Source organism: Caretta caretta, chromosome 6, assembly GCF_965140235.1.
Source record: "Caretta caretta isolate rCarCar2 chromosome 6, rCarCar1.hap1, whole genome shotgun sequence".
NCBI classification, from domain to species: Eukaryota; Metazoa; Chordata; order Testudines; family Cheloniidae; genus Caretta; species Caretta caretta.
The window spans coordinates 70,884,807-70,907,448 of NC_134211.1; the positions used below are offsets into that span (position 1 = coordinate 70,884,807).

The following is a 22,642-nucleotide window of genomic DNA, read 5'->3' on the forward strand; positions in this document are numbered from 1 at the left end:
GAATTCTTAATATATAGTTATTCTCTGTTAATTTTATTGACAAGCACTATTATAGCAACACAGTTTACAGGTTTCTTAGGTCAGGTGAATCATAGAATTGTAGGACTGGAAGGGACCTCGAGAGGTCATCTAGTCCACTCCCCTGAAGTGTATTGAAAACACTTGGTATAGGTAATAACACTAGCAGCTGGATACAGCACCAGTTGAAATCTGTGTAGCTGTCTAGCAGAGTTCACGTAGGGCTCTAATTGGACTGGGTTAGTGACCAGGTCTGGGGTAGGTGGGTGTTTGAGGCTGTCATCTTGTTCAAAATGTCAACTTTCATTTTTTAAAAAAATGCAGTAATTCTTAGCTGCTTTGGTTGCTAATAAAACCTTTAAAATCTGACCTGGGTGTAGTCAGTGCAGCAATGTCTGCCCAAGTTTGCAGAGAACCTGATACAATCTCTGAGAAGGATGAGTTCCCCCACTCATCTCAGCAGAATGATCACTCAGATGCCCAATGATGATTTAAATGTCAAACATTAACTATTTCACTGTGTTCCTCAAAACATGTGAGAAGGAGAGGGACTGTCATACTATGAAGAGCTGCACAGTCTGTTTTGGTGCCATGAGTGGGTGGCACTTGGGGGAGTTCCACAATTTTTTTTTGTTCCTCATTATGACCCATTAAGTCGAAAAGCCAGAGGGGATCAATCAAACCCAGTGCGTCAAGATCCCAGCAAGGGTAGTCAGGACCAAGGGTCAGTGCAGAGGAAAAACAGAGGTTGGGAGCAGCAGAGGAGTTTGTAGTCCAGTCCAGGCCAGGGTCAGTACCAAGAGTCAGAATCAGGAGGCAAAGTCCAAATCAAGCTGAGATCAAGCCAGAAGTTCAAGAGCAAGGAGCAGGAACAGTCATGGCAGCTACAGAACATCCACACTGTTGCCTGAACACTTCCTGGAATGCCCGTGGGTTTATATAGGGCAGGGAGCCAATCAGGAGCTACAAGCCTGCTGTATGTCAAACCCTTGAGGTGGAGCTTTCTGTGGTCTGTGTTCACAGCGGGTCATGGGAAGTGGAGCGCAAGTTGATTACAGCTGCCACTCGGTAGCAGCCTGGAGATATCAGCTGCCTGGTAGCTCTACAGGCCTAGGCTTGGGCTCTAGGGGCATCCAGTTCCCTGACCTCCAAAACCTTTGCGGAGTATGGTCTGTCCTGGTGGTGGTTGTAGGGCCAAATAGCTTCCACTGGCTCTAGTAGCTGGTGTTCCTCCCTCTGCTGGAAGCTATCTGCAGGCTCAGGCAGACATTTAATCTGTTTCAGAGCTTTTCTTCACAACCACTAGAGCTAGAATTTTTATTTTGTTTGTTTTTTAAGGAAAAAATAGCTCAGATTCTGGTGCCCTAGGCATGTGCCTCTTGTTCCTAAATTGTAATCCAGCCCTGTTCATGGGTGTATCCATATGTCACTGAATGGGAGCCAAACCCAAGGAGCCCAGCAGAATATACACAGTCATATTTTGAACATCTGTGAGTGGCATCTCCATTGGGTGGAGCGTGGTGGAGTGCTGCTACTGCTTTTCCAGTTTGGACCAGGACTCCATCCAATAAGGCATCACTCTACTAATGTCTGAAATTAGCAATGGAAATTGGAACTTCATTATTGGACCAGAGTATGGAAACGTCTTAATTCTAACTTATACATTTATCATTATGATGTTCAAAGTACAAAAGTGGGTCATGCATTACACTTCAGGTTCTGTAAAACTGATAGAGTATCATCTTAGGCACAATCCTGTGTTCTGAATATGCAGTCCTTCTCTTGACTAATCCCCGTACTGATACTGAAGGAGTCTGGCATGCTCACCGAGTTGGGAAGTGCTGTTTCTAGCAGTAGATGTAGAAGTGCTATCAGTCAGATGTGAGTGGCTGGAGGGAATTTGAAAAAGGAAGAAGCAGAAGAGAAGACAGAACTTTACATCATAGTTTGCACCTTGAAAAGTTAGTTCAAGCATTTGGAAGTGGTAGGAGCAATAGGGGAAGCAAAGCTTTGTGACCTAAAGTCGTCATGACTTTAAACAGAGATTCAAAAGATTTTTGTGACACAGTATTACAAACTACCAGGGTTAAGAGCACCAAGGCTAGTTCAAGGAACTCAGACAGTAAGGTGAGAGGGCAAACTATCTATCAGCATAGCTGACCGAATAGAACTTTAGCTATTGAAAAATGGCTACCATTGAAGTTGTAATCTTGTTTCCATCTTTTTTGTTAGTAATTTTTAACTCCTCTTAAAAATAAACTAACGTCTTTACGGCACAGTTTTGGGGCATAAACTAAATGGCTTCATGTCAGCTATTAACTACACTAGTCTGAGCTTGGATCATTGAAAATGCTTGCTATCTTTGTTTTCCTGGTGTGGAGGTGCTCTTGGGCTAAGGGAGGTGGGCAGATTTTAAGAATATCTTTTTACTCAAAGTAGGATTCCATACCTCCTCCAGGAAGCTCCATGTCTTCGCTTGTGCATGGATAGTCATCCATCTAATAATGTGTTAGTGTTGCTATTTACTCTTCAGTTACCCTAGTGTTAGTATTTTGACACTGACAAGGGAAGAGGGAGCATGTTGTAAAATAAGTATGCTATTCTTTCTTACATAGAGGAAATGTTGTTGTCTGGTGATTGAGACGGGGACTCAAGTCAGGACTCCTGAGATCTAGTCACTGTTCTGCTGTTGAGTTGTTTGCACACCTTGGACAAGTCACTGCTTCTCTCGTGCTTTTATTTCTCAATCTGGAAAACATGTATGATGTTTCTCTTTTTTCACAGAAAAGTTGTGAGGCTTAATTGATGTTCGTAAAGCACTTTAAGATCTTTGGAAGGAAGTGTAAACCATTATTGGGAATTGTGACAATATGTGACTTTTTATTGTGGGCTTGTTTTCTATGTAGGTATGCTATTCTTTGTGGCCAGTTCTCGGAACATGAAAGTATTCAGAAGCGTATTCAAGCTGGGTTTGTTTTTAAGGTGAGTAAAGAGCAGCTGCTTCATATATGCGAGTTACTGAGAGCTTGCTTGTAAGGTAGAAAGCAAGGAAGATTGGTTTGGAATTTTATGTGCTAAATTATAAGAATCTAATGGAGGGATTCAAAAGTAGGTGGCCTGAATTGTGGAAGAAAACTACAACAGTCCAGTCTCAGAGTTGACCTGTGTGAAATGAGTGAGTTGTTTCAGTCCAGTTTTTACTCTGCAAAATCTCCACACCACCACTACTTTGTGAAGAAGTTAAGGATTGAATGGGCATGGAAAAAGAAATATTTCACCCTTAGTAGCGGCCCCTCTGCTTCCAGGCTAAGGGATGTTGACAGAATAATCATAGAATCAGAATATCAGAGTTGGGAGGGACCTCAGGAGGTCATCTAGTCCAACCCCCTGCTCAAAGAAGGACCAATCCCCAACTAAATCATCCCAGCCAGGGCTTTAATGAGAGGGAGGCCTGCACTGTTGATGCCCAGGCTGGTAGATGAATACATAACTTCAGTTTTGAAGGCTGCAAAAACAGCATTTTTTGATTTTACTACATTTGCTTAAAATAGAACTTTTCCAACCATGACTTTTATTTGGCAGTGGCACTTATGTCACTGATTTCCCCCCCTCCATCTGTTTATGGACTACAATAATTTTATTATAAGTTAATTCTGTGTCTTGGCTCTGGTTTTCTTTAGGAACATGTTGATAAAGCAATTGCCCTGAAACCAGATGACCCCAAGTCTTACTATCTTCTGGGCAGGTGGTGTTACCAGGTAAATAGGTTTCTTCAGCCTGTATTCCTGATTTCCATGGTACAGTATCCTGGATGTTCTAAATCTTATTACTTTTTTCTTCTCTGGAAGATGATCTTTCATCTGTATGAAAATGATGGGGAATTCAATCCAACAGCCATAAGTCTTAGGGGAATTCTATTCAGTTGTTGAATTTGCATATTGCATAAGAAAACCCTAATACACCCTCATAGAAATGGCCTAGTTTCTGAAGCTCCCTGTTTGTATATATAGATTGAAAATTATCCTTATGGGAGGTCCAGGGCTTCCTATATTCAGTCCTGGAACAGTGCTAAAAAACTGTGACTCAGATGTGGTATACTTGAAGTTCAGAAATCTCTCATGCCATTAGGACTATAAATGAATGTTCTCATATGATTGGCATCCCAGCTTGCAAATGAGATAATGCATAATGTTTAAGGCCTGCCGGGGTACAACATACCTAACCTTAGAATCTGTTATTCAGATTCCCGTGTAAGTTATTCTTCCACTTGAATACTTGTGATTTATGCAATCTTTCTCTCTAATTGCTAGAGCTATAAATCAATGCCTTCTACTATCTTACCACTTGGAATCCAAGCTTTTAAACATTTTTTTAGAGCATGGGCTTTCAAGCAGTTTCAAGTTTCAAGCAGCTCATGAGGGAGGGAATGTTGAGTGCAAATGCTTTCAAGACCAGTAGATATTCCTGAGGGAATTCTATGCACCCCCACCTCCCCAAAAAAAAATAATTCTGTGCACAATAATTTAAAAATTTGCAAATTTTATTTGTCAATTAATAAACATGGATGCTCCAGCATGGCAATAGGGAACACAGGCCACTGGCTGCATGGAGGTGGGAGATCACACTGCATCCCCCCAGACACAGATTGCAGTGAGGCTGCATCCAACCCTGATGCAGCGCAAGGGCCGGGCCAGCCCTGCCCCAAAGGTCCATGTCCCAGAGTGGAGGAGGAGGGCTGCAGGATGATCTCCCACCTCCTGTGCTCCCCACTGCCATGCTGAAGCCTCCACATTTATTTATTGACAAAATTTGCAGAATTTTATAATATTGTGCACAGAATTTTTATTTTTTTGGTGCAGAATTCCCCTCAGGAGTAGCAGGTGAAGCAATTCACCAGGATTAGCAACCCTGCGCCAGGCACACCAGGTGTGGAATGGCTTAGTGTGGGGTGAGAGGGTTCTATATGGGGCAATCAGGTGGCTCAGTGAGGGAGTACGGGGGGATCTGGATGTACGCGGGCTGGTTGGGGGTGGTTCCAGGTGCAGCGACAATGGGACTCTGCAGGGGGGTCCAGGCGAAGGTGGTTGGGGCTCAGCGGGGGTGGTGGTGCTGGGGGAGTGGGGTTTGGTGAGATGGGGGTCCAAGTGCAGCTGGTTGGGGCTCAGTGGGGTGGGGATCCAGGTGTGGGGGGCTGTGGGGTGGTCCAGGTTCATGGGGGTTGGGCTTGTGGGGGTTTGAGCGCAGAGGGGCTCAGCGGGGGGTGGTCTGGGTGCAGGGGGTTGGGGCTTGGCGGAGGGGTGGGTCTGGATGCAGGGGGATAGGGCTTGGCAGGGGGTAGTCTGTAGGGGTGGGAGTCCGCATGCAGGGAGGGTTGGGAGATGGGAGAGCAGCTCCCTACATAGTGACCTTTCCCCCTGCTTCTGAGGAGCAATGTGGGTAGGAAGTGGGGTCTGAGGGATGCAGATTCGGGGAGGTTTCTGGGAGTGGGCCTGACCCAGCCCCAGCCGGACATATGCAGGGAAAGTGTGCTGCTCATCCTCCCCCAGCTAAGCCAGGACTAGCAGCTGAGCCCGGTGCAGGGTAGGAGCCACCAGCTGGAGTAAGGCTAGGGAGGTCTGGGTTTGGGGGGGTGCAGCTCAGTGGGGTCTCGGTGCGTGGGGGCTCCAGATGCAGGGGTGAGATTTGGTGAGGTGGGGGTTCGGGTGCAGTGGGTTTCTTGTTGCTGAAGCTCAATGGGCGGGGGGGGGGGTCTGACCTGGCACTAGCCAGGGTGTACGTCTCCTCCCTCCTCCCCCCCTCCCCACCCGCCACCACTGCTGTAGTGATTTACCTCTCCACCAGCTGCTCCGGGCTTCCAAAATGACAAGCCCTTGCTGCTGGGGAGCGGCGCATGATCGTTCTTCCAGCTTTCCTTTGCTTCCCCATCAAAGTCATTTTTCTGCAGGGAATCAAAGAAATCTGCATGAATATGAATTCTGCACACAAACAGTGGTGCAGAATTCCTCCAGGAGCAGTAGACCTTTTCCATGCACTGGTCCAGGACTAGTGATCAAAAGTGGGGGAGTAGGATCCATGATATTAGAATACAATTGGCTAGATTTCTTTTTAAAATAGAGCTTAGGGAATGGTGGCTCAGTTTGGCAAGTCCATTGTTCCTACTGTTAGAGTACTTGCCCTTTGCATCAGTTAAGAGCTTTTGAAGTACTTGCTGTACCTCTTCTTTCTTACCATGAATGTTGAGTGAAAACTATTGACTTTCTTGCCTCTAAGCTTTGGTAATAATGGTTACATAATTCTGCTCCCCTCTTTTTCCTCTGTATCTCTGGCAGATAAATGCAATCACTTGCTAAAAGTAGTGCTTTCACCTTGAAAAAAATCCAAATTCTGGATAGTTTCCTGCCCCAAATCAGCCCTTTGATCATTGCAGGGGGCCTGGGAAGTGGAAGAGAAAATAGTTCAAGAAAAGCACTGGGTGCAGACTAGCTCATGCTCTTTCTTTTTCCCATGCTTTACTCCAGTAAAAACAAACCACCTCCAATCTCTTAAGCACACATAGACGTGATCAAGGATATTTCAGGGGTGGCCAAGTCTCCTGCCTACAGTACATCTCTGCATGTGTTGCCTCTGCTAGATAGCGTTGCAGGTATTAGAAGCGTGTTGGTTGCTTTATAATTCTCAAGAGGGCAAAGCTTGGAGTCAAACACTGTCATTCAGTTTTAGTATCTATAAAAAGAAATAAGAGTTTGCTGTGACCATCCATTCCTTCATTTATGAGTTGGAAGTAATTTGCTATTGTTGAAAGTGAAATCACATTGACAATTCTAGCTGAGATAATTGGCGTACTTACTGCAGATGGGCTGCTGAAGTGTGACTAACCTAGTTCGATTTTTGATATCCAGAAGGAAACTCGGCTCAAAGTCCCTTACTCTGCCTGTACTGGCATTCACACTCAGCCATATTACTACTCCTTGTTCTGTCCCCCCATCTGAAGGCTTGATCCCAATATCTTCTGTCTGCTGTCTGTGCTGTCAGTATTTCAAAGGAGGCCCCTTTCTGTCTACTTATCTGAGCATCCTGTCTCATTGTCCTCCTTCCTGTCAAACCCAGGTCCTGTGTCATTTAGCTCTAGTCTGTCTCACTGCCTGTGATGTTTAGGACAGAAGCTCTGGTTACAAAGATTTTGATCCTTTGACTGGCACCAAGATAATTACCTCTTTTGCTGGAGTTGCAAAAACATTTCTCCTCTCCACAGCATTCCCTTAATAGTCTTGATTTCTGCATATTGTGAGAGTCCTACAGTGAGGAAGATGTTCTGAGATGTTCTCTGAAATAGCAATTCCTTGTTCTATGGAATTATAGTAGAGCATTTTATGGCTGCTGGAGGCTTATTTCAGGTGGATAAGAGAGTTGGGAGCAGGACAGTGAGATTTCAGGGGGTAAGTACTATAACTATACTGCTGCCTGCTTTTCAACTATCCCCATGGGTACATATCACCTCAGGAAGGGATGCTGCGATAAAGTTCCTTGACACCTTAAATGACTGTTTCTTGGAGCAGCTGGTCCTGGAACCCACAAGAGGAGAGGGCAATTCTTGATTTAGTCCTAAGTGGAGCACAGGATCAGGTCCAAGAGGTGAATATAGCTGGTCCGCTTAGTAATAGTTACCATAATATAATTAAATTTAACATCCCTGTGGTGGGGAAAACTCCACAGCAGCCCAACACTGTAGCATTTAATTTCAGAAAGAAGAACTACACAAAAATGAGGAGGTTAGTGGGAAATTAAAAGGTACAGGACCAAAAGTAAAATTCCTGCAAACTGCTTGGAAACTTTTTAAAGACACCATAATAGAGGCTCGACTTAAATGTATACCCCAAATTAAAAAAACAGAATAAGAGAACCAAAAAAGAGCCACCGTGGTTAAACAACAAAGTAAAAGAAGCAGTGAGAGGCAAAAAGGCATCCTTTTAAAAAGTGGAAGATAAATCCTAATGAGGAAAATAGAAAAGAGCATAAACTCTGGCAAATGAAGTATAAAAATATATGAAGAACTGCTAGCCAAAGACTCCAAAAGTAATAGCAAAATTTTTTTAAAATACATCAGAAGCAGAAAGCCTGCTAAACAACCAGTGGGGCCACTGGACGATCGAGATGCTAAAGGAGCACTCAGACTATAAGGCTATTGCGGAGAAACTAACTGAATTCTTTGCATTGGTCTTCACTGTTGAGGATCTTAGGGAGGTTCCCCACCTGAGCCATTCTTTTTGTGTGACAGATCTGAGGCACTGTCCCAAATTGAGGTGTCATTAGAGGAGGTTTTGGAACAAATTCATAAAGTAAACAGTAATAAGTCTCCAGGACCTGATGGTATTCACCCAAGAGTTCTGAAGGAACTCAAATGTGAAATTGCAGGACTACTAACTGTCATCTGTAACCTATCATTTAAATCAGCTTCTGTACCAAATGACTGGAGGATAGCTATGTAATGCCAATTTTTAAAAAGGGCTCCAGAGGTGACCCTGGCAACTACAGGCCAGTAAGCCTCATTTTAGTACCGGGCAAATTGGTTGAAACTATCATAAAGAACAAAATTGTCTGACACATAAATGAACATAATTTGTTGGGAAATAGTCAACATGGTTTTTGTTAAGGGGAAATCATGCCTCACCAGTCTTTGGAATTCTTTGAGGGGGGTCAACAAGCATGCGGACAAAGGAGATTCAGTGAATATAGTGTATTGAGATTTTCAGAAAGCCTCACTGAAGGCTCTTAAGCAAAGTAAGCTTAAGATAAGAGGGATAAGAGGGAAGGTGGTCTTATGGACTGGTAACTGGTTAAAAGATAGGAAATGAAGGGTAGGAATAAATGGTCGGTTTTCAGAATGGAGAGAGGTAAATAGTGGTGTTCCCCAGGGATCTGTTCTGGGCCCAGTCCTATTTAACATATTCATACACCATCTGGAAAAAAGGGGTAAACAGTGACGTGGTAAAATTTGCAGATGATACAAAACTACTCAAGATAGTTAAGTCCCAGGCAGACTGCGAAGAGCTACAAAAGGATCTCACAAAACTGGGTGACTGGGTAACAAAATGGCAGATGAAATTTAATGTTGATAAATGCAAAGTAATGCACGTTGGAAAACATAATCCTAACTATATATATACAATGATGGGGTCTAAATTAGCTGTTACCACTCAAGAAAGAGATCTTGGAGTCCTTGTGGATAGTTCTCTGAAATCATCCACTCAGTGTGCAGTGGCAGTCAAAAAAGCGAACAGAATGTTGGGAATCATCAAGAAAGGGATAGATAACAAGACAGAAAATATCATATTGCCTCTGTATAAATCCATGGTATGCCCACGCCTTGAATACTGTGTTCGGATGTGATCGGCCCATCTCAAAAAAGATATATTGGAATTGGAAAAGGTTCAGAAAAGGGCAACAAAAATTATTAGGGGTATAAAACGGCTTCCGTATGAGGAGAGATTAATAAGACTGGGACTTCGCAGCTCGGAAAAGAGGCAACTAAGGAGGAATATGATAGAGGTCTATAAAATCATGAGTGGTATAGAGAAAGTAAATAAGGAAGTGTTATTTACTCCTTCTCATAATACAAGAACAAGGGGCCACCAAATGAAATTAATAGGTAGCAGGTTTAAAACAAACACAAAGTATTTTTTTCACGCAACGCACTGTCAACCTCTAGAACTCCTTGACAGAGGGTGTTGTGAAGACCAATACTATAACGGGGTTCAAAAGGGAGCTAGATAGCTTCCTGGAAGATAGGGCCATCAATGGCTATTAGCCAGGATGGGCAGGAATGGTGTCCCTAGCCTCTGTTTGCCAGAAGAGGGGATTGGGTGACAGGGCATGGATCAATTGATAACCTGTCTGTTCATTGCCTTTGGGGCACCTGCCATTGGCCACTGTCAGAGGACAGGATACTGGGCTTGATGGACGTTTGTCTGACCCAGTGTGGCCGTTCTTATGTTCTTATGGTGTTGGTGGAAAGCTTGTCTCTCGAGGTCTGTGTATATATGGTAAAGGCATACTCTGGTACAAGACTTAATCCCCCAATTTTTTTCTTTTTGGAGGGGGAGAACATGGGTCTGCTCTGGTGTGCAGGTGAGTCACCAGAAACAGATATGGTTATAATAAGGTGATGGTCAGATTTTAAACAGTCCAGAGAGCTTCCTAGACAGAGCCATCCAGTTGCGGAGACCAATTTTATTCTGAGCCATATTTGTGTCACTGTTAATCATCCAAATGGTGGTTGAGGCAGGGGGGAGAAGGAATGCAAGTTCTGCAGATGGATTGATTTGTGTATCTGGGCAGAGTCACCTGATGTTAACAAAATGTTTTTTTTACGTGACTTCGAGGTTGCTGCAGATACTGTGGATATGAAGGTGTCCCTGTATGCTTTGCATATACTGTGGGAATTCCTAGGGATGCATGCAGGCTACTGACTTCCTTGCTGGTAGTTTAATGTTACTGTTTCTGTGCAGATCGCTCATCTGGGATGGCTTGAAAGAAAGACTGCTTCTGCCTTGTATGAAGCACCCCCTACAGCCACTGTCCATGATGCATTGCAGAACCTTTTAAAGGTACTAAAATCTGGGGGGCAAGGAAACTGTTAAATTTATAGCTCTAATACTTAAATATTTCTGGAGACTGTATGATATGGATCAGTTAAACATACTATCCTGCTTTGGGCTGTACTGGTATATAGTGCTTTTGAATACTGTATGAAACTATTTCTCTACAATTTATAGGTGGGGCTGGCAGCACTGCCTATTAAGATTGCCCAACACTTCCTATTGTAAGATCCTGTTTTTCAGTTGCTTTTAACTCTGCTGGACTGTAACTTTTCAGGCTGAAATTTTTCATGCTGGGTATCTGCCTTGGGATGAATTTTTTTTGAAAATGTCATCCAAATATGGTCCATTAATTTCTGAGAACAAGGCTAGGGAAAAGTGTATTTTCCATTTAAAAAAAACCTGATGATTTTTGTGTTTGACAAGCTCTCACCCCCATGTTTTGGAGCATATTTTGAAATTTGGCAAGTGGTAGCCTTGATGTCAGCGATGCCTTTTGCCATCCCTTTAAAAATCTGTCCCAATGTATGTTCTAAACCTTAAAAAAAAATCACAGTTTGCACAGGCTCAGACTTACTGGAGTTTCATAGCTAAAAAATTAAGATTCCATCCACCACTCTGAGGTTGTTCCAGCTTGGGGTTGAGCAGGACTTTTCCTCAATTGCAGATCTGGGCTGCTGCAGGCTGGGTCAGTTCTGGGTCCAGCCACCAGAACAGAGCAAGGCAGACTGCCTTTTTTGTGTGTTCATTGTCCCCTCCTCACTCCCCAGCTTAAGCGGCATGGAGGAGGAAGCTGCCTCATTTGAATGAAGAAGGGACAGGGGCTTGAGCTGGTGGAGTGGGTGGTAAATAGTTTGGGCCCATGAGCCTGGGGGATGGAGACTGGAACTGGAGGCTGGTGGGGCAGTGGGAAGAAGTAAGTTTAGAAGTTGGGGTGGGGGAGATTGGGACCCATGAGGGAGGAGGAGACACATCTGATGAGTCAAAAAATTGTGTATTATCTTGTAATGCTTAAGCACAAGGGGGACGAAATAGGCCTCCACAGGCAATCTTAATTCTGCTGTTTCCTAACTTTTGAGCTCATGACTTTGCAACCTTATTGGTTTTTTTAATGTAGTTTTTTTTAGTGTGTAATATTAGAGTAGGACATAAACATTGCTCATTAAATCTCAGGCACTTTGTGGAAATCCGAGGGGTGATCTATTCCTAATTAATCTAAATTGATATAAAGTACTCTTGGGCGGATTGCACCAATTTAACTCCATCTGTTTCTAAACAGATAAAAGTTAAATTGGTGCACAAACTGTATGTAAGTCAGCCCCATGTGTTAAAGACAACATTTGTTTGAGTTGCAATAAAAAACTGTTCAAACTGGGTCCTTCTGAAATCCTACTGAATCCTTCTCTCCCCTCCTCTGTAGGCTGAAAAGCTGAGCTCAGGATTTTCCAAAGCAGGAAGGGTGTACATTGCTAAGGTAACCAGTCATTTCTTACACTGGAACAAAGTTAATCTTGTTCTCTTCAGTCCATATGCTTGTACAGTATGGCGTGTATGTAAAGCATTTGGAGGTCCGTGGATTATAGATGCTGTAGAAATGCAAAGTGTTGTATATAAATATAGTCACTTATAAGTTAATATTGTGTGTTTTTTTACAAATGGGCAGGGAAATAACAATTCATCTGGGACAGGAGGATATGGAACTCTAAGCTGCTCTTTCTTTGTTGGTTATTTTGTCTTTATAGCTCTTCCAAGGGGCATCCAGGTTACTTTACGCAGATTTTTTTTTTTTTTTTTTTTTTTGGTTAAAAATTAACATTGTTAACTTCTGAGCCAAATCATCTGTTTACTGATCCTCACATTTAAGCTGTGTGCAAGAAGAGAGTCCGGAAAGAGTGAAATACCCAGTTTGACCTTCTTTTTCCAGCATGGATGGCAATGATTAAACAGACCATGAATGTGTTGGCCTGAAGCAGAAGATCTGCTGATTTTATTGTTGTTTGTGTTGAGGGAAATAATTGTTTTTGAATCTTTTAAATGCTAAAACTGATGCTTAGTTCCTTTGGCCTCCTGTTGGAGTCTAGGAAATATTTAAAGCCCAAACAGCTTTAGTAACAGCAGCCAGAGTGGGCGTAGCAAAGTGTAGCTGTAGTCATTTTCTGTGAAATCACTGTATTCCCAGTTCCCAAAGATTGTAATTTTTATCTGGGTAGCGTGCTAGTTTAAGGTTGGTTTCCCAGCTTGGAATTTATTAGCATTTGAAACTAGGTGAAGAGTCTATTTGACAAAAAAAGTCTATTTTATGAAACCTTGAAAGTTGATCTCAAACCAGGAAGGGAGCTAATAGGTGCTTAGAGGCCCTTGCACCTACCACAGTTCTGCCTTTGACATACCATGTCTAGCTGTATGTGCCTGTGTAGGAATGGAAATTATGTATCCCATTAGATTAAATTTTCCACCCACAAATGAGCTCACCTTCTCGTTTCCAAATCCTTTTAGTATTTACGACAGTGAAAGTTCGTGTAGGTATTTTTTTCCCATTTGCTGCCACGCCCAACCTGTATCTGTGCATATTCAAAATCCACATCTTTCCTGTATGCCCCTTTTAAGAATAAAAACCACCACCACACTACTACTTCCATGTTTAATAGAAGGGGGCAGCAACTTTTGCAGTCCCATAATTGGAAAATCTTATGGTTTACCTTAATTATTCAGCTAACATTTTAAGAGTTACAGGAAAATTTCTCATGTAGGGCTTTAATGTGGTTAAATTGTAACCTCCTGTCACAGATCCACAGGATCTGCACTATGCCCCAGCTTTTAAATAGTCTCTTGGAGGAAACCCTCCAGTGTGCCCGACCTCAAGGAGTCCCACTTTTCCTTCAGGATAGGCCCTGCAGCCTCACTACTTCCTAGATTGAGCCTCTGGCTTCCAGAACTTCTGCTTCACACTGTGAGCTCTGTTCAGTGAATCCAACTGCGAGAACATGTCTACACTACAAAATAGGTCAACTTACAGCCACCGTAGTAATTTCTGCGTTTTTTTGTGTTGACACTACCCCCCTTCTGTCGGTGGTGCACATCCTCACCAGAAGCACTTCCAGCGACTCAAGAGGGGAAGTGTAGGGGCTGAGATCTCAGGTTCTTGGGTCCCCGTGGAGCTGCCTAGCTGCCACCCAGGCTTCGGGCAGGGAGCGGGGAGCCTGGCAGCTGCCTGGGGGGAGGGAGAGAAGTGCTGGGAGCCCAACCTGGGCACCAGCTAGTTAGCTCTGCAGGGAGCTGAGAGCCCCCCACCTACCCCGGGGTGACAGCACAGCTGAGAGGCGGGGGGAGGGGAGTGTTACAGCAGGGAACCTACCAGCATTTCTTGTCAATTTCATGGCTGTGGAGGCACTGTATGGCCCTAACTACACCGACATAAGCCGTATGCCTTTCGTGGAGGTTATATGGATGTAGTAGGGCACTTATATCTGCTGGAGCAAGGCTGTAGTGTAGATGCTGACATAGGTTGATGTAAACTGCCTTACCTCAGCCTAACTCTGTAGTGTAGACCAGGCCCAAGATAGACGCCTGGTAGAGGCTTGTACAGTCTTCAGGGATGAATGAACCTCAGCAAGTATTTGCAGTGACACCCAAGCAGCATTTTCCAAACAGATTAGGATTTATTAGTCAGCTGGAACACAGCATTGGATGTCCTTAGGCTAGCACAGAGAGAGATTTAAAGCATAGTCCATTCTAGTCGAGCCAGAGCAATTCACCAGCCAAGTTCCATTGAACTCCATTTTCAGGCTCTGTCTCTGACTTCCTTAGTCACTCAGCCTCTCCCAGAAACCAGCTCTCTTTTCCCCCACCTGACACATCTCTGACCTTTACTCCCAAGCTGGGGTCCTGCTCAGCTTCCATGCTGAGGGGCAGAGAAAACCTCCTCCCTCTGGATTGTTGGTTGTTAGGTGTCAGTGTTCTGGTAATTGGGGTTTTCCATGGTTCTTTTGGATTGCCCACTTATATGGGTAGGCCTGGGCCAGTCCTTTTAATGACCCATGCAGTCTGCTCAAACCACACACAGGATGACCCCCCCATGTCTCATAATCTGCCCTGAGAACAAATTTAGTCCTTTCCTCCTCCTCACTCCCCCTCCCATAGCAGTGCAAAGTATAGGAAGAAATTGTGGCACACATAGGATTCATAAAAATAGTACAGAAAATTCCTACTTTGTCATACCTCCCCATAATGACTAGATTCACTGTTATCCTAATAAAACACACACAGTGTTTCTGATAGAAGTGCTTGAGCTTCAGAAGAGGAAATATTCTGAAGACACAACCTGCCAGAGAATGTGGTGGGGTCCCAATGTGCTTTGTCTCTTTCCCCATATCCCACTTTGTCTTCTTGAGTTGAATATCTGATCACAGGATTTCTAAATTCACTTGATATTTAATTACTTTGAACGAAGTAGAATTTAACTAAGGGATCAAAATGCAGAAGAGGAAAAGAAACCTGCTGTGCAGTTGCTTTCTGAGACTCTGGGCCTAATGCCGAGAATTGGAGCCTTTTGGACAAGTATCAAACATGATACTTCCTGAGTTCATAAATATGTAGCAGAATCTATCCATTGACAGTTTGTGTTCCCGAGTCCAAGCTTAAAAACCAAAAAACGTATGGCCCTTAACTATTTTAAAATGTCAACTATATTTAAAGATGCCATTAAGTGTAAGAGCCTGAAACAATAGCTCTGAGAGGTGTGAACTGACCCATCAATCCCAATGGAGTTTCAGCTCTTGAAACTAGTAACAAACCTCAGCATTGCTAACTTTCACTGCTGATCACTTGTAGCAACAGTCTCTCTAGATAACATGCATCTCCCACAATCCCAAACTGCCTCCCATGACTCTCTGGGAACTAAAAGTTCAAATATCACTATCCAGCTACCAAAGCCTCCAGCTTTCCTCCATGACAATTTCTACAAGGCAGTTAGGAGTTATGGGCATAAATATGTAGCACAAAAACGAAAATTATGGGGCAGTGTAAAAATAGCTGAATTTAATTGAGAACTAAAATCAGAAGGAATTGTATACTAATTGCATTAGTCACCTATTAAAAATTTGAATTTTTTATGAAAATTACCTGAAGCTTCTCCAGAATGTATTGCAGACTAATCTAGAGCACTACAGAACCTCGAGGGCTCTGCTGCTGAATTTAATTCCAGCTTGCTACATAATACAGAGGGTCCAGAACATGGCTTCTCTTGCAGTCAGCATTGGAAAGATGGGGTTAGAATTCATTTTAAGAAAACTTGGGCCTGCTTATGCCAATGGGATAACTGTTTTTGGTGCTGTTGAAGGTGGGGGAAGTGGGTTTAGAAAGTCTGTCAAGTTTGACAGTAGGTGTCAGAGCTTGGAATTAGATTTTGGACTCTTGTTTCTGGGCTGTTGAAGACAAAGGTACTTGATAAAATGCCATGCTTACTCTGGAGGTATGGGAGTCCATACTGCACACTGGCTATTTAGGTGACTCAAGGAATAGTGAGAACAGTGAGAAATAGATGCTATACTTCCAGATAAGAACAAGCTCAGGGAAATGGTGCCCATATTAGGGGAGGAATAAGGAACTGTAAAACCTCCTATCAAAAATAAATTATTTATTTTGTGACATGGTATCATTTATAGTGCTTTGCATGAAGGGGTCTATAGGAAAGATGGCAGAGTCCTGAGATTGCTGAATGTAGGTGTTTAAAAGGTGAAAAGAGCCCTTTTCATCAATTACAAGCTGGCTTTTCCAATCCCTCAGAGTGGCTGACTGACATCTATTTTCCTGTTTCTTGAGACTTTTCATTATTGCCATTTTTCTTTACAGTGCTACAGAGACCTGGGGAATAACTCTGCAGCTGTTCAGTGGATGAATCTGGCTTCAGAGCTGCCAGTTATCACAAATGAGGTAGCAATTTCTGCTCTTTATCTCACTGACACTCCCATATGATCATGTAACAAAAAACCCTTTAAAACTTAATTTTAGATCCACTTATAGACTTATATATGTATTTGACCTCTGGGATCAGATGAGAAAACATTTATTCAATATCAATCTACCTGTGAAATTGGTAATTTGGTAAAATTTGTCACTGGGCAATTTTATGAGAGATCCAAAAGCAAATCTTGTTTTGAATATTTATTGCCTAAGCCCTTCAAAATGTTTTGATGGACTCCCATTAAAATCAACTTTTAAACTAACAGTAATTTGGGTGGTAGTAACTTATTAAAAATTTGCAGATAATTCTTATTTTATAGTATACAAACTACGTTTAAGCAGGCTTAGACATAAACTTCCTCAAACCCTATCTTTCAGCACTTCTTATTTAAGTGTATGGCAAACTTCACACGCTGTAGTCTACTAGTGAACTTTCTCTTTAAATTGTATGTTTTTGTGAATTTACTGCTGGTAAGAGTTGGTGGGTTGAGAGCCCTGGAAACTGAAGTTCACAGAAAGATTCAGCAAAGGTTCCTTATGCTGCCCTGCCTGTATATACTTCAACCCTGATTTGGAGAGTTGGGAGAGAGGTCTCTAAGCTCGCTCATTTTGTCTTCACCTTCAAAGGTGTTCTATCTTATCACTTTATAGTTGTCTGTTCCTTAGCACAGACACTTGCCTTTTCATTGCATGTAGTTTCAGAATGCCGCAAGCAATCAAGCAACATAATGAAAACCATTGAGTGGTTGATACTGTATCCAAGTATGGCTGTCCTAGTAGCTGTAGCAAACTCAAAAATACCAGAAAGAACAGTTGGTAAAAAAAAGATGGAAATACAGCTTAGTAATTTAGGTAAGCTTCCATGACTATTAATATTATGTGACATATAGAATATGTTAAATACCTCAGGCATGGGAAGACATCTGTATCTTTTAAATTTTAGCATATGGCATGGTAGAAGATATATCATGCTATATTTATTATAGAATATAAATATATATATGTAAAAAAAAATTCAGGTCCTTATAACTTTGTTTCTCACCCTTCTCTGTATGTGGCTAGCCTCTGAAAAAAGGACTATATGAGAATGGCATGGTGGGGCTCCCTGTTTAATGTTTTCCATATGAATCTTTCCAGGTTACAAGTTTAAAAAAAAAAAAAAGCCCAAAACCTGTTGGCCAAACTGCTGCAAATTCAACTTGGAATTCAAAAGTTAAACAGATTTTTTTTCTCTTCATTATGGGTCATGATACATTCCATTTGCAGGATCTTGCTGTAATTGTTTTGATGATACACAAATAGAATAGAATCCATCTCACTTTCCTATAGCAGTCTCTTTTGGCTTTGCACTGCTAGCAGCTGTAAAAATATATTTTTGTCATTAAAGTAGATATGACTGAATACAACAACAAAAAAGCAGATCTGAATAACATGGTGCCTTTTTATATAGCTTTCTCATTATAACCACACTTCAAGTATCACTTGATTGCCATGCATTTGAGACAACAGATGAAACTGAACTGGTAGGCTAATAGCCTCCCTTACACTGGCCTGACAATAAGTTCACCCTGTCTACTGTGTGGGGAAATACAGTTATGGCCTGGGTATTGCCAGTTTATTACTGTTAGTCAAGGACTGATTAGAAACCCACCAAATTACTTGTAATCAGTTATTGTTTACATCGTAATTATCAAAAATGCAAGTAAAGTAATCTAGACAAGTCAGCCAGATCTTACTCCTTCATTCTCTGTATTATTGAATAAAAACTGACATGTAAGGCAACATCATAGAAGTATGCAACTTTGTTATGACAAACACAGTATTTTAAAATCTGTCATTAGACTGTGTTGCTGTAGCTGAATTATTCAGCTGGGGTTCAGGCCGCAGGTCGGCAGGGAGTCTCAGCCAGCCATCTGCAACATGCTGAGTTGGTAGTGCTGCCACCTCCAGAGCATTATCCATTACTGCATGAAGGTACTCAGCTGCTAAACGTTGCCAAACCAAAGGAAACCAGGGTATCAAACTGATGAATTCCAGAATGTGAACAGGAAATGGCCATATTCAGCCAAATGGGTAGCTTCCTCAGCTCAAGCTTCCTCAGCTCAAGTTCCTCTTGATGGAACTAGGATGAAACATTTAACTGGAAACAGGAGATATTCCAAAAGAATAAGTAGTATATTGGAGGAATAAAACTTAATAAGAAAAGCAGGGGGGTTTCAGGAAAGAGACAAAATCAAGGACGCATGAGCATTTATTTCCCTTTTCTGAGATGGCATAAAGAAAAGAGCAGCATGCCACAAACAGGAAAATGAGGGTCTAGGAAGGCGGTCCAGATAATATTTATATTGTGGCTTTCATTTTTAATGTAATTGCACACATTCATCCTCTTTACCCCATAAGGTAGATAGGTAACTTGATCATACTCATGGAAGAACAGAGGCAAAGAGGTGAAGTGGCTTACCCAGTTCAACAAAGAGTCTGCATGAAAGCGAAGGTTAGAACTCCAGAGTTCCTGGTTCACAATTCTGTGCTTTCAGAAGTGAAAAAGAAATAAGAAAGAAGGCTTCCTCTTACTGCTTGGAAACCCTGAATAGAATTTTTAAAACAACTATAAAGACATGTATCCAGTAGGAGGAGGGATATGAGAAGTTGATTTAAAAAAAAAACAACATAGGGTTGAATAAGAAAATGAAACCAAGTGAGTAACCTTTAATTTTGTAAATGGGACTGGATTAAATCCACTGGCCATTGTGATGTTTATCCTTTCTTTGCTTTCTCAGGATGAAAAACTCAAGAGGGAGATTGAGGAGATGCAAGGAATCTCAGAAGAATAAGTATTTTTTTAAAAGCCCAGTCCTCTGATAACTGTGAACAGTACAAATTCCAGTCTAAAGGATTTCACAATCCAGATGATCTTGGATTGGGCTTCATGGGCAAACCGCAGATCTGACAAAGAACAAACCAAACTGCAGTTTCAACAGCACTTCCCTGAGGAGTTAAATCTTGGCAGAGACTCACAGGACTAAACTCTAATTCTGTTCATCTGCCTGCCTGTTACACAGATATAGTCTAATGAATCCAGTGCTTGACCTGTTCAGTGCAGCAGCCATCAACTTGATTTGGATTTTAGTTTTCCTCTATGCCTTTGATTTTAACATTCACCCACCTACACTTCCCAAGAAGTATTTTTTGCTCAACTTCCACCAGGAGAGGAAATAAACATGTGAAGTTCAAGTTGTGATGGGATCCTGTGCTCTATTTAATAAAATGTCAGAGGCATGGTTCTAGTGTGTCATGAAGGCAGGGAATCAACAGCCCCTTAGCTATGCCTATATTTCTTAGTAGATAGTGACAACCATTGCTAATAGGCAGAGCTGAGAATGTCAGTCTTTCCTTACTGCTGAGCTCTTTGATTGCTCATGGCTTTTTCAGCATAATACCAAAGGCAAGAGTTCTGCTCAGCCCCTCCTCACCTCCCTCTGAAAACAATCAGTGATCTTGTTGTCTCTTTGCAAATCTGACTAGTTAGTGGTTTTAGTCATCAAGGTAAAATCAGCAATACTCATCAACATATGTCTAGGAGGTTAACATCATGGGACCAGTGTATCTGCTTTCAGAGACGTTCTTCAGAAATAAGAATTTATGTTAAAGAAATGTATCACTGCCATAAGAGACAAAGTGATAAAATCTTAAACTTGGAACGCAAACTGGATTTTCTTCACTCATCAAAAATGCTAATATTTTAATCCAGGTGGACACTTTCAGATTCCTTAATTGTGAAAGGTTGATGTCGTCTGCACTCATCTAAACCTTACCTACCTGATGTAAATGAAGAAGTTTAGGAGTTGCAGAGGCTGTTCATTATCTTTATGAAGCACTTGCTGCAGAAAGGGAGGAACCACGTGGCAAAATTGACAGTTCAGCACAATGTCTTTCCACCTCATTCTGCTAGCTAACAAATTCAAAGTATAATCAAAATGACACTTGGGGTGGGGTGGAGAATCAAGGTAACCACTCATATTTGTTCCAGCCAGTTCCAAATAGCAGAAAGTCTGTTTTTTTTCCTCCTCTAACACTTTTTTTTCCAGAGGACAACACAACTCACCTTGTTCTATGCACAGTGATTTCTCCCAGGAATCTAACTGGGCTTCCGCTTTCCTTTTAATTTTTAATTTTAGGTGGTAGCTATCTGTGTGTGGGCATTAAACACTTTATTACATGTTGTATAATATCATGTCTGATTTGCTGTAGAGTGGGATTACAAAACCAAACATTTAAGCTAATTACACACATCTAATAGAAAATGAGATCTCATTGCCTTTCTTAACCACATATACATATGTATTAGGGGGACACTTTGGGGGCCGGGGGTGGTGGGGGGGACAACCTTGGCTGAGTTTTCCCAGGTCCTGATAGAAATCAGAGACTGACAATTCACCATCCTCTGTGGAGGAGGAATCGGAGGACTTCTAGATCTTTTAAGCTTTTGCTTCCCCTTTTTAGTTTTTGCTTTTTTGTTCGCTTAGAGAGCGTACTAGCTCCATCACAGCTTTGGTGAGGCCTTTTGCATCTAGCTTTCCCAAGGGCCTGAAGTCCTCTCTCAAGATTTTTGAGTCCTCGCCTGCTGGGTCGCATTCCCCCAGGGAGGGGGAATGCTTCTAGAGTCCTGGCCAAATTGGGACGCAGGGGGCTGTTTGTGAGCTCTGCTTCTTTTCCCAGGCTACTCAGGACCCATTTTAAGATGTGGGGGAGGGGATTTGTGACCCTGTAAGTCTCACTTCCCTGTTTTCCAGGCATCCCGTGGGCCTTACCCCCTGAGTCAGCTGACTGCGGTCCTCTTCATTCTTCCCAGAGACACCTAGTCCATTATTGCAGAGTTAATTACAGCTGCTCTGGTGGGTAGGATCCCCATGCCTGTTCGACTCAGGGTAAGTCCTGAGGGGAACTGTCCCAGGTCACAGCTGGGGGACTGTTTGGATTTCATACGCTGCTTTTTAAGGCTTCGTTGTCATTCCTAAAAGGTGCTGAGAAGCTAACAGGGAGGCGCTGCAGTGGAGGCTCTGGGTGGGTTCCAATACCTGAGTAAAAACTGGCCTGGGGGGAGGAGGGGGCTTGGGAGGGAGAACACTGCTCACTGGTGCCCCCAAAAATTAGTCAAAAAAACCCTGTTAGGCAGATAAAAGGCAGGAGCACTGAAGCTGCTGTCCACACACTGCCATGGAGGCAGAATCTGGCCAGAAGTGTAAGTCTTCAGCAAATCTCCAAATAGTTAAATGTTCTGACAAATTCTAGAAGAGAAGACTTTAGAAATATTCAGGTTTTGAAGGCATGGGACCCACCAAGAGAATTCTAGTTCAGATGATGTCTGCTTGTTTCTAAATAGACATGAGAATACAATTAAAATTGGAAACTGCCAATTGAGCTAGGTGAAGTGAGATTAATGAGCACCTAATTAACTGCCCCTTTCTCCATTCTACTCCCTGGGAATCCATTCTGGATGGATGGTATTTGAATGTATGTGCAGTTGGGCCCCAGTCATGCTTCCACTCAAAACTGATGGCAGAACTCCTATTAAATAGGAGTAGGATTGGGGTGCTTGCAGAGCATTCTTCTCTGTTCTGTAGAATAGATCCTCAAGTAACCAAGGAATAGATCAGCTCCTTGTATGGCCATGTGATATGCTGTAGTTCATGAGGAGACTTGCACAAACGTAGCTCTCTCATGAGGAGACTTGCACAAATGTAGCTGTGAGTTAAAGGTTAGGCAAGCAGGGATTGATGTTAATACCAAAATCTGAGAGGGGTTTTTTCCCTCCATTGGTTGAAAGTTGAAATGAGTCTTGTGGGGTATTGGATAGAATGCCTTGAAAAAAGACATTTAAGGAAGATTGGGCTGTGTGACTAAACCTCTTTTAGCTTTGAGAGAGCTTAAATTTCTTCATTGAATGGGGAGAGGGCAGTAATGAGGTTAAGGAAAGGGATGTCCTTTCCTCTTTTTAACATTTTAGTGGGAGCTCTAGTTTTTAGATTACTTCAAATGAGGAATCGTGTCTTCTCTTTACCCCTTAT

At 42.4% G+C, this 22,642-nt stretch overlaps 1 protein-coding gene across 3 annotated transcripts in view; it reads left to right on the forward strand.

Moving 5' to 3' along the window:
• Nucleotides 1–20,878, forward strand: part of RMDN3 (regulator of microtubule dynamics 3) — a 60,070-nt gene extending 39,192 nt beyond the window's left edge. For all 3 annotated transcript variants that reach the window (XM_048853722.2, XM_048853723.2, XM_048853724.2), the window contains exons 8-13: nt 2,925–3,000; nt 3,699–3,776; nt 10,524–10,622; nt 12,034–12,087; nt 16,464–16,544; nt 19,355–20,878. In XM_048853722.2, coding sequence (XP_048709679.1) covers nt 2,925–3,000; nt 3,699–3,776; nt 10,524–10,622; nt 12,034–12,087; nt 16,464–16,544; nt 19,355–19,408 — 442 coding nt within the window. In that variant the 3' untranslated portion in view covers nt 19,409–20,878. The remainder of the gene's footprint in view (nt 1–2,924; nt 3,001–3,698; nt 3,777–10,523; nt 10,623–12,033; nt 12,088–16,463; nt 16,545–19,354) is intronic.
• The last annotated feature ends 1,764 nt before the right edge of the window (nt 20,879–22,642 follow it).